The sequence below is a fragment of the Rosa rugosa genome, chromosome 3 (assembly GCF_958449725.1).
Source record: "Rosa rugosa chromosome 3, drRosRugo1.1, whole genome shotgun sequence".
NCBI lineage: Eukaryota > Viridiplantae > Streptophyta > Magnoliopsida > Rosales > Rosaceae > Rosa > Rosa rugosa.
The window spans coordinates 24,828,951-24,841,790 of record NC_084822.1 but is presented as its reverse complement, the minus strand read 5'-3'; the positions used below and the strand labels follow the sequence as shown (position 1 = coordinate 24,841,790).

At 40.5% G+C, this 12,840-nt stretch overlaps 1 protein-coding gene across 1 annotated transcript; it reads left to right on the top strand.

Annotated features, from left to right (window-relative positions):
- The first annotated feature begins 3,447 nt into the window (after nucleotides 1–3,447).
- LOC133738860 (protein EXORDIUM-like 2) lies at nucleotides 3,448–4,657 on the top strand. Its single transcript, XM_062166529.1, has one exon. It carries the CDS (start codon nucleotides 3,530–3,532, stop codon nucleotides 4,439–4,441), a length of 912 nt encoding a protein of 303 aa, XP_062022513.1. The 5' UTR covers nucleotides 3,448–3,529; the 3' UTR covers nucleotides 4,442–4,657.
- The last annotated feature ends 8,183 nt before the right edge of the window (nucleotides 4,658–12,840 follow it).

The following is a 12,840-nucleotide window of genomic DNA, read 5'->3' as shown; positions in this document are numbered from 1 at the left end:
CTGTTGTTTGTACCCCTTGATATGGTCCACCGGGTCGGTCGTTCAGTCGTATTTGTGGAATACCGGCGTGGTAAACCAGCGGGGTTTTGCCTCATTCAAAATGTCGTCGGTAAACGGAGACTTACCGACTTCCCTTGCGATTTCCGCCGCCAGCTCTCGTGGGCCGGCACCCTTGCAGGCATCAATCATTTTTTCCATCTTCTCGAGCCACGATTCGTTGCGCGCCCTCTTGGATTGGCCTAGGCCGGCTCCGCCATTCTGCCCCCCATTCGACGTGCCTCCCACCCCCTCGACGAGGGGTCCACCAGAGATTCCCCCGATAACGCCGCTGGCGCCCGCGTTGTTAGTTTGGTGAAGATCACCGATGGCGTCGTCGTCTGTCGAATCACTGTCAAGTTGTAGGAACCTTTCAAGTTTTTGTCGACGACGAGCCTCGCGGTCCCGCTTTTCCTGCCGAAATTGCTCGAGTTCCTGCCTCAGCCTCTGCGTCTCGTCAGTTGGAGGCAAGTTCAGGTCACCAATGGGGCTCGGGATGGACCCATTTGGCAGCTGGTGGGGAGGAATTTCGTCACTACCAGTCCTCAGTGACAGAAATGGAATCCCGTCAGGGGCAGCTCCTGCCATCACTTTTTAGGGATAAGTGTTTCCCACAGACGGCGCCACTTGTTGGTGTAGAAAAATTCCGTTGAGGAGTTTGACTCACCAATGAATGCGGACTGGAGCGGGAGCTGACCGGGAACAATCGAGAAACTTCCCTCGAGCGTTGACTCGAAGTTTGACCGTCGGCTCGAGGAGGAGGGGGGTACATGCAGAAAACTCTCCGATGCCTAAGTCAGTACGTTTCTTAGTAGTGGAGTAGAGTGAATTGGAATTCGATACCTTACCTCGATGTCGAGCAGCCTATTTATAGGTGTATTTCGGCGTGGGCTGCAAGTAAACTTGCACAGCAAGTCGCAGTGACTTGAGCGGCACGCCACCATTAAGGTCGTATTCACTCCTGCAATAACTGTCACTTATTGGCGGTCATGATTGCCATACTGAATGTCGCATTTATCGTCGCATTTACAGCTACATTAACCGTTGCATTTACTGTTGCTATTACTTCCCTTTAACTGCCTTGATTGCATGGTCAAATTAATTGACCACCCCCACAATGGGTGAACTTACTCTAAGGAGTACATACTTGAAAATGTAAAAAGTAAAACTTATTATCCGAGCGCAGGATCAAACATGTCTAAACACAATATTTTTAAATAAATTGTATTTTATGTTTAGTCATTTGTGGTATCGAATATATTATTATTTATTTGTTCACCATAGCATTTTGATGTGGCATACAGAGAAATTAATCAAGGCTATGTAATGATTATTTGTAATGGAATTATTTATCTATTATATCAAAACAAATTGAGTGGACATTTTAACATTATGTCAAAATAAATAGAGTAGATATTAGAACACTCTTAGGTCTTTGGTCGGTATATGTTAAAGTACATAAATATAGTGAAAACTCTTATTATTATTACATGACTTTCTCTTAATATTTTTTATAATATGAGGTTGACGCTGTATGTGTGTGACTTAACTCACTTGACTTCTAAGAAGAAAAGAAGAACCGACGACAATTGGCTTGTCACGGAAGTTTCCTCTATATATTGTACAATTTTATTGATGAAGAGTTGATGACAGTCACATTTTCTCTCCCTAAAATATACTCACTGTTTGGAAACTCTAAAAGACGAGTGGTCTGTATTGTACAGAAAATGCACCAGTCCGCACGCAAACTGGACAAGTCGAAAGCGCCAAACTTGACGTACGTAAAGCGAGAGCTAAAGCAGCGAGCCTCTCGAGGGAGAGAACATTACTAATTTAATATTATGGTATTAAATTGCACTAGGTACTAGCTATCATGCCTGCTTTGGTCTCGAAGTTTGAATCAGAGCAATGGTTCTAGCCCATGATGTCATCGACCATCAACTCCAATAATGCATTGCTCCACCGGTCTTCTATCTGCCCACCTCATCACGTCCTGCCTTAGACACAAGCTACAAGAAACTATTCCCTATTATCATATTTCATCGATGTTCCACCAAAAACAAAAAAAATATACCACCAAAAACAAAAAAAATATACCATCAATGAAATTAAACCTACTAGTTGGCCTACCAAGTTGGGTTTGCATTGCTTAGTACGTTATTGAGTTATTGACAGACAACAAACCAAAGACGACTCCAACAAAAAAACAAACCAAAGAAGGGGGAAGATTCAGTGTACTGATGTCCACTTGCACCGACATAAACAGATGGTTAGATTATATTAAATACACTCTTAGGTTATTAATAAAAATATCAATTATAAATATTAAGAGTTGAGATCATCTTATAAGTGTTAGGTCATTTGCACCATCGGTGCATAGAATAATTTCCATCAAAGGGGACATAGTGATAGGGATCTACGGTTCTACGTATTTTGAGTATAGAACTAACGAAACGGTGCATAGAATAATTTCCATCAAAGGGGACATAGTGATAGGGATCTACGGTTCTACGTATTTTGAGTATAGAACTAACGAAATAGAAAATTCTTAAATTAGAAATTACTTACAGTGTGTGGCTCTCAATGAACTGCTTTAAGGACTCTGGATTTCTAAAACACTGTGAGACACTATTTAGATATAAATAGTAAGCAATTGTTGTGTTCTGAAATATATATTTGGGGCAAAAAAAAATTATAGGAACTAAAGAATACATTTTGCAATAATTTGGGTACCATTTAGAGTTTTTATCAAAAGAAATACATGCCAGGTAGTTAACTTTAAGAGAAAATTTAACGTAAGTATTATATTTATTAACGGTGCAATATTTTAGGTACTATTTGGGTTAAAAAAAATTCGTAAGTATCAAAAAATACATTTCGCAATAGTTCAGGTACCATTTAGAGTTTTTATCATATTATTAATAGAACCTGATTATTTTTTTTTTCTCAAAAAAAAAAAAAACAAATAGAAAGAAATCTCTCAATTAATTCATTTTGCACATCAGTAGTGCAGTATCATTTAATCTAGTGGCATAAATTTTTTATTTATAAGTGAAAAGTCGTAAGTTCGATTTAAGAATAGATTAATGGTTACATATGAAATTATTTATTTGATAAAAAAGAAAAATCGACCTATATTAGTAGTTCCAGACTTCCAGTCAATTAGAAATTTCAAGAATAAAAATTAATTTATCTTGGCGCATTAGCTAAAGTCAGCAATAAGTTCTTGGAAGAAGCTCTCCCTTTCTCTGTAGACCACCCACGTCACCGGGAACCTTACAGTCTGTCAAGCCTTCGGGTCAACAAAAATCCAATAAAAGATTCACACGTGGAGAGACTTTGACGCTGACACTTGGCCGTCTACAGCTGTCTCCCTTATCTTCCTCACGACCCAAATATAAATACCCCGCCCCCGATACTCATTCATCCATCCCGGCCATTAATTCATAATTTCACTCTCCATCTCAGACCTTAAATCTTTACCTTGTTCGTCATGTCTTGTATTCACCACTTTGCCATTGCTTTCTTCCTCTTGTTTCTAGTCCAGCCCGGTTTGGGTGGTCGGAAACTCTCCGCTCTAGTGGAGGAGCAGCCACTGGTGCTCAAGTACCACAACGGCGCCCTTCTCAAGGGCAACATCACCGTCAATCTCATATGGTACGGCCACTTTACCCCAATCCAGCGCTCCATAATCGTCGACTTCATCCAGTCCCTCAGTTCCCGGCGTCGTGCCCCACTCCTTCCCTCAGCCTCTTCCTGGTGGAAAACCACCGAGAAATACAAGACCGGGTCCTCCAATCTGGTCGTGGGGAGACAAGTGCTCCGCGAGGCCTACACTCTCGGAAAGTCCCTGACGAGCTCACACCTGGTCGCTCTTGCCGGGGTCAACAAAATCAACGCCCCCTTGAACGCCATCAACGTGGTGCTCACCTCCAAGGACGTGGTAGTTGATGGCTTCTGCAGGAGCCGCTGCGGGACCCACGGCTCGTCCCGCTCCGGCAAAGCCGCCTACGTCTGGGTTGGGAACTCCGAGTCGCAGTGTCCGGGCCAATGCGCGTGGCCCTTCCACCAGCCCATGTACGGCCCACAAACTCCTCCTTTGGTGGCGCCAAACGGCGACGTCGGGATCGACGGGATGATAATCAACCTCGCCACGCTCTTGGCGGGAACGGTCACCAACCCCTACAACAACGGCTACTTTCAAGGGCCGCCTACAGCGCCTCTCGAGGCCGTTTCGGCTTGCACCGGCATCTTCGGAACGGGCTCTTACCCGGGCAATCCGGGTCGGGTCCTCGTGGATAAGGCCACCGGGGCGAGCTACAATGCTCACGGGCTGAACGGGCGTAGGTTTCTGTTGCCAGCCATGTGGGACCCTCGGACCTCTGCATGCAAACCACTTGTGTGAGCTAGAATAGGGGAGCGTGGCACACATATAACGCACGTGACCTTGTAGATATTATTATATATATATTTTGAGGATATGGGAATGGGGCTATGTACTATGGGAGTGGATAGGGTTTTCGGATTTTGTACACTTTGCAAGTTTGTCGTCTTGCGTGACATGTAAATTGCTCTCAAATGGGAAAATAAAATCATTACTGATAAACTATTTTAAAAGCAATTTTTTTTTTTAAATGAAAAGGAAAGCGCAAAAGAAGGAATGCGGTACGTCTAGTTTGGAAATTGGATTAGGTGTCAGAACATTAGTGATGCTGCATGGAAGGCTTTCTTTTTCTTTTTCTTTTTCTTTAGCGGATCATGAAGGCATAAAATGATGACTGTAAGAAAGATATGAAATCCATCAGTGTGTGGGGGAATACAGTTTTGTAGTGTTCACAATCCAAGTCCAAAATGAATCAGAACGCTTAACAAATGAAATCTGTGGTCCCCAAATTACAATATGCACTTTCACTCCATCATTAATATTTTGTACATATTCTCTCCTCATATGTTCTCCATCATTAATATTTTGTACATATTCTCTCATATGTTCCCCAAATGTGGAATACTATAATGGAAAAGTAAAAATAGATAAAAAAAAAAATTAAAATAATAAAAGGGCAGTGTGAATGTAAGGGGAGTGCTAGGCTCACACTCAGCCACTCAGGTGAGTGTGTGTGAGTCACACTCAGACAAGTGTCAGTTTTCATTGTTTTTCACTATTAAATTAAACTATAACAATAAAAGTTATTTTATATTTATTTTTTTCCATCTCTACCCCTGTTTTGAAAAAAAGAGAACCCTCCTCCTCCTACTTTCCAATCCCGCCATAAGCCATAATTGGCTTCAGTGTTTCCTGCCATGAGGCTTAATTACCTCAAAGTAGATTTTTGAGATCCCTGATTTAGAAAAGAAAAACAAAAAAGCTTCTGAGATGCAGAGGTAAGATTCTTATGCAATTTATGCGATTTTTGTGTTGGTACTGATATATACCAATTAAATCGATACTCTGTTGCGAGGTAATTCTCACTCTTATATATATGATTTCCTTTTTTATTTAACGATTGTAAAGAATCAGTAACTTGATTGTAGGGAATCTTGTGAATGTAATTTGGGGTGTGTTGATTTCACTATGAGTTGATCTTTCTACAAGTTTTAGTATAATCTGGTCTGTTGTAACAAAAATCCTGTCGGATAATGCTATACCATAACTAAAGGGAGGCTGCATTACCTTATGGCCTCTAGACAAACAAAGCCTAAAGATTCAATGTCATACTCTCCCAGCTCCTCAAACCCAGTACCTCCCTTGTTAATGCACCGAGCGATTCGATATTCAATTTTAAGTTGATATCAAAATTTCTGTGAATCACCAAATTCGGCTCTTACTCAGAGAATAACTCTACAAGAGAAGTATCAACATCAAGAAACTCAACTCATCCTACCATGTCAATACTAGTAGCCCAACCTCCCACTAAGCTTCCACAAAATGTCTAGTCCAACTACGTCAAGTACAGTGCCATCAAGAAAACAAGAACTTAATTTGCACAGATGACCGACCCAGTGGTCACATATATCCAGGCATCACTTTGTCAACTACCAACATACCTAACTCAAGGAAAATTGAATATTCAATAGTAGGGGCTGTAATGCATTTGCATCCTAAACCTTGAAAATTTCCTGCTATATGACAGGACCCGTCCCGGATTTCACCTTGAAATCCGAAGTGGCCCTGCGGGGCCCACCTTAGAAGAAATTCTACCAAAAATTGGGCGAAATTTCCTCTAAAAGTGGACTATCCAAAGCCTGTAGAAAGACATTTATACTTCTAAAATAATCCACCCTTATTCTTCTGGAGCCACCCTGCTCCCTAAATCACAACATCTCCCATTTTACAAAACAATTCTAAACTTAAGAATATTAATCTCATGGGTTATCAGAGCAATCTAATGCACATGGTGTACAAGAGGATAGAATACAAGATAAATGATCGATACTTTTTATAATGCGGAAGCTATGACAGCTATGCCTCAACCTCATGTACTCTCGACCTCAAGCTAATCTGGCCTGCAAACTGGGCATTTGAAACTGAAGGGCCCAGGGGAAAAGCATTTAAAAACTGTTAGAGTGAGTGGACGAAAAATAACTAATCTCGAAGGAAAACAATTATAAGATTTAGTGTTTTCCCAAATTATTCTCTTAAAAACCAAGCATGCAGTAAAAATCTTGAAAATACTCTTAATCATCATCTTTACTGAAATCTCAATCACGTAAAAATAGAACATCTCGAAATCTCTTTAAAATCTCAAATCCCTCAAATATATAATGATATTTCAAACATCTCGTTAAATTACTCATATCTCAAATCATATCACAAAATAGATGATGACTAAAGGGGAATGCCGATTAGTCATCTCATGCCACCTGGAGGGACTGCCGACCAGTGACGCATCAGAGGGGACTGCCGACCGGACGAGGAGGTGATGGTTAGAGGGGACTGCCGACTAACCATAGGTAGTTAGAGGGGACTGCCGACTAACTACCTCATGTCATCTGAAGGGCACTGCTGACCAGAATATTCTGGAGGGGACTGTCGACCAGAATATTGTCTGGAGGGACTGCCGACCAGACTATTACCTGGAGGGGACTGCCGACCAGGTAAAGCATGAATGCGCTGACTTATTTACCTCCTCAATAAACTGAAACCAATCTCTTTAAAATAATTTCTTTCGGAAAGAAACCCGATATTAATTCAATAAATCATCAATAAATCACAGAAAGCATAACTGAGGAATATCTCGATAACTCAAAGCTCATAAGACTCAATATCTCAATAAATCCTCGAAAGCATAAGTCAAATACTCGATAAATCAATAAATGCTTTCGGAAAGAAATCTCTCAATATAACTTCAAAGCTGATAAATTCGGAGCTCATAACTCAAGAAATCTCGATAATTCAATCATTCTCAAATATTTGATAAATCATTCGTATTCGTATATCATCATGTAAATCGATATTCAAAATCAATAATTCTCATAATATTTTCTTAATCAATCACTTCCCAACTCAATAACTCATAAATAAATATCTCGAAAATCTACTAAAAGCCCTCGGGAAGAAATTTCAATACTAATCTCGTAATTCATAAATAAATCTCAATAAATCAAAGCTCATAAAACCATAAAACTCAATAATTCAAATCATAAATTAAATCTCAATTGGAAAATAATAATAATACTGCATGCATAATTAATTTAAAAACAAATGTCCACTCACAGTTACTGTTTACGCGACCATGCAAATGGTTTCCCTCGTCGAGCAGTAACTCGGTACGTCGCCCTGTACACAATTATAATTCGTGAATAACTATCCGGAAATTAAACACGATTCCCACGTCATATCCTCATAATTCAACATTTTCATTTCTTCTCTGATTCAACCCAAATTTTACCTCTAATACCAATTCAATAATTTAAAGGTTCCAAGGCAGAACCGAGAGATATCCGACGGTCGGATTCTCGTAAATCGATAATCGAAATTCTAACTTTTTGAAAATTCATAATCGATTCAAAACTTCTCCAATCTTCACCTAACTCACATGTATAAATTCTACATCGATTATAGGATTTAACCAGCTAAAAACAAAAGCTAAATCAGTGTTCTACGCACCGCCACGCGTCATCTACAGTGGCAGCGCGTGGGGTCCACGCGCCGCCAGCCACCACCTCCGATGGCCACCAAAATCCGGCTGCACCACCTTCTCATCATTCTAAACATTTTTCTCAACTACCATCAAACCAGAAAACACCTAGAACTACTTAAAACATCAAAAGCACAGTGGGTACCCAATTTGAATAGTACTCAAGAAATTCAAACCTTCGATTCGTCGTCTATGGTGAATGATAGGGCGCAAGGCATATATGGATAGAAACATTGTTTCAAGACGAAGAGATTGACACCAATTTCATGGCCATAAGTGGCCGGACAAGGCGGCGGTGACGCTGGAAAGTTACGTCGGCGAGAGAGGAAGAAAGCTGGAAATTTTCGGGGCCTTCCCGAAATGGGAAGTCCAGATTTCTATTTATAGACATGAATTCCACAAAATTACAAAACTGCCACTAACTTAAAACCCTTATAACTTCTTCGTTACAACTCTGATTTTAACGTGCCACATGTCCCCGAACTCGGTTTAACGTCCTCTACAACTTTCTTGAAGAAAACTTTCTCAAATTTTGACCCGAACAAAAAGTCAACTATTCGGGCCCCTAATAGTACCGAAACTTAAGTAAAACGTGAGCGATTGTTGTTTATCGTCCAATAACTAGTGAATGAGTGAACATCTAAGGTTCGGGACGTTACACTATATATAACAAGCTGACAGCTAAGTTCGGCAGTTCAAAATTTAAACTGACAGTAGGATCAGATGGAAGAATCATCTGGTCATGTAACACTAGTATTTACTATTCAAATAGACAATGAAGTAACCATAAGGCGAGTAGTTTGTATCAAAAAAAAAAAACCCATAAGGCGAGTAGCAATAAGGAGGTACAAATGGAGCCCTGGACCGAAAGCCCATAGAGGGATCGGGTCTACTAGGAGGAAATTGTTTCATCCCAGGTACATTGGTCCTTGTGGTTACCTGAAAACATGTCAGGGAACTCATATGGTTGAAAAAAAAAAAAAAAAAAAAAATCAAATAGTAGAAAATTTTAGCCAAATCCATTATGGTTAAAATTAAATTCTAAATATACTAAAGACATATTACCTGTTCACACATGTTCATTGGGGGTGGAAATGTCGGTTTGGCCCTTTCTTTGCACCTAGAATCTTAGCCTACCATTGCTTTTTCGCTTTTCCCGTGTCTTGGTTGTGTGATGCGCATAAACAGATGGATCTGGAACTCATTTGCAACTCTGATCATCAATCTTCGACAGTCCGTCAGTCTTCTTGTCACGCCCCTGATTTTTAACACAAATAAAAATCGATATATAATTGACGTCACTACTACAGAAATTGAAACAGACGACGGGCAAAAACTGTCGTCTGATATGGAGCCTGACCGTCGTATATCGAGGCGCCGTCTGATGAAGGTCGATTGTAGGGAACCGTCGTGTGAAGGGATCGGTAGCATGGTGGCAGCATGTCGGCAGCATGCCGGCAGCCTGTCGACAGCATTAGCTGTTGTGTGACTGTTCTTCAGACAACGGGCGACTTTAGAAACTGTTGTGTGATTTCGATTCAGATGTCGCTTTATTTTATGGTCGTTGTGTGAGTTTTAATCACACAACTGTTTTTTCATAGCATCCGTTATCTGTTTTAAGTTCAGACGACAGTTTTTATTTTGAGATTATTGTGAATATTGTGTACATACGACAGTTTTTTGTGTGGTTATTGTTGTCCTAATAGAATGATTCAATGCATTATATTTGGTGGATGTGGAATCAAAAACGACCAAATTAACTGATCAATATATATATATATATATAGAGAAAAATTCAGGTACCGTCCCCAAACTATGCTGCCAAGGCCAATTTGATACCCGAACTCTCAAAAGTATCAATGTGATACCCAAAGACCTATATTGGCATCAACGTGATACTTCCGTCAAAAAAATCCAACTGCTCCGTTTGTTTGCTGACGTGGCAAGCACGTGGGCAAAAAAAAAAGGGCAAAATTGACTTTTTACCCTCTTTTTTTATTATTATTTTTTTCTTTTCATTTCTTTTTCTTCTTCTTCTTCTTCAACCTGACTCTTCTTCTTCTCTCTCCACCTCCTCTCTCTCCTCTCCTTCTCCACCACCCAAACCATCACTAACCCCGCCGATATCCTCTCCAATTAGGCTCCGCCATCGTCCGCAAGCTCCAGTCATTAGGTTTCACCAACCTCTTCCTCCACACCCACACCAACCTCGACCTCACGCGCTAAAACGACGTCGAGTCCTTCTTCGCCGCCGAAAAGCCCCAATTCGTAATCCTCGCCGCTGCTAAAGTCGGCGGCATCCGCGCCACCAACACCACCCGGCTGACTTCATCGCCCTCAACCTCCAAATCCAGACCAACTTCATCGCCCGAAACCAAAACCGATATATTTTTTCCGGTTTGGTGTCGTCCTTTTTTTTTGCCGGAACCGTGTTTTTCGGTTCAGTTATAGCTTGTAACCGGTTCCTTTACAGAGTAAGAAAACAGCAAAGCTATCTAGATTGGGGAAGAATCTGGGGAAGAAATTGGAACTGGAAATTGGGGAAGTGATGAAGATGAACTGGAAATCCCGATTCGGGATGAACAAAGGGAGTTTTTTTTTTTTTTTTGGTTACAACAAAGGGAGTTTTTTATTGTTGGGTATTTGTTTATTGTTTTTGGGTTAAAAAGCATGGGCTAGTGGGCAGTGGGGCGTGGGCTGCACACAAATATGACTTCTTCTTTTTTTGTTTTTAATGTTTAATCTAATTACTTTTATACATTCACCACTAAATATCAATTAAAAAACCCCTACTTGCGGTCTCAAAAGAACCGTGCGGACCTTTTCCTACTTTTACACAATATAATAACCAAAAGATGATTCTCATTCACTCGGCCTTCAGAAAATGACGCGAAAGCAACTTCCCAATCTCCAAAAAGTTGACCCATTCCTTCCCTTCAAAGTTCAAACAACTCCGACTGCCAAAAAAAAAAAAAGTTCAAACAACTCAGCTGGTTATTGCGAATGATCTCCCTCATGTTGGCTTCAGAATGCCGACGTTCCTATTCACGATTCTCTTGGGGTTGATTGGTTCGGCGTTTGCTTCGGGCTTGGCCTTGGCCTTCGATTTTGGTGCAGCAGCGGCGACCTTGACGACAGTTCCCATTCTCCTGCCTCGACCTCGCTGCCAACCCCAACTCCCGATCCCTGCCTAACTCCGCTTCTCCTATCACCCTCCACGGCCGCCGCCTCCAACCCAACCCATCCTCTTCAATTTCTCAGCATCCAACCACCGAGCTCGAAGAAGAAGCAGACCCAGAAGAAGATTTAAAAAAAAAAAATGAGGTGGGTGGCTGATGACGTTGTCAGGTAATTAAGGAAATGTGGTGGCGGAGCTTGCAACGGTTTGGCTAGAGGAAAATCCCAGAAGAAGAAGAAGAAGAAGAGAAAGAAGAAGAGAAAGAAGAAAAAGAAATGAAAAGAAGAAGAAGAAGAAGAAGAAGAAGAAGAAGAAGAGAAAAAAGAAAAATAAATGAAAAGAAAAAAATGAATTAAAAAATGGTAAATTGGTCATTTTACTTTTTTTGAGACCCCACGTGCTTGTCACGTCAGCAAACAAACGGCCCCGTTAGGAATTTTTGACAGAAGTATCACATTGATGTCAAAATACGTGTTTGGGTATCACATTGATACTTTTGAGAGTTTGGGTATCAAATTGGCCTTGGCAGCATAGTTTGGGGACGGTAACTGAATTTTTCTCATATATATATATATATAGAAGAAATGGTTATAATCCACATCATGCACCAAAATAGATTGTGCAAAGATAATCTTTTATCAACAAAAGGAGTACATCTAATAGTACTCTCCTAGCAAAATACATCCAGAAATTTACTTAAGAGTGTCTAGCTTTGCTGTTCTCATGGCCTCATTGGGGTTTGAGGAGCTCCCAGACTCAACGCTCTCAATATCTTCTGGAGTTTCTTCAATAGCATCAGAACTAAATTCAACTTTTCTTTTAGCATGTGCTTTAAGCAACTCAAGGTCGTATTTCAGCTTCTGAATGTGCTTCCTTACTGCTCGAAGGCCATCCATATACTTCGATTTATCGAAAGCCTGTAAGGGGCAGGAGAGAACAAAAGAAGAAAAATGAGAATTAATGATGGACAGAGTCTCAAGTATATAATTAAGGGCTCTAGTTTTAATTTCAACATCAGTAAGCATCTGACCAGTGCTCAGAAAACCAAAAATATGATTATGTGGTATCAATAACTACTAAAAGCGATTGTGAAGTTTGTCAGTGTAATAGTACCTTAGACCTCAATATCCCATAAGCACCAAATGCCTTTGCCACTTCCCCAGCTCTGCCACAACCATCAATCAGTGCCCCATATGTGTGAACATTTGGTTCTACTCCAGCACTAACCATCTCATGGAAGACCTGAGAGAGGAAGAAAACATATCTATAATAAAATGGGAGACTCAGAATAAGATGCAGAGATTATATTCCAGGCATATTCAATAGAAACAATTTACCGACTGAGGACTCATTAGTTAAATGTCGTTTTGTATGCAGCTTATTAGAAGAGTGTACATACATGTACATTTGCAAGCATAATTAGCTATAATGGGCCACGCTCATCGTACCGCCAAAGGTACTAATTCCAACTAAAGGAGTGACATACAG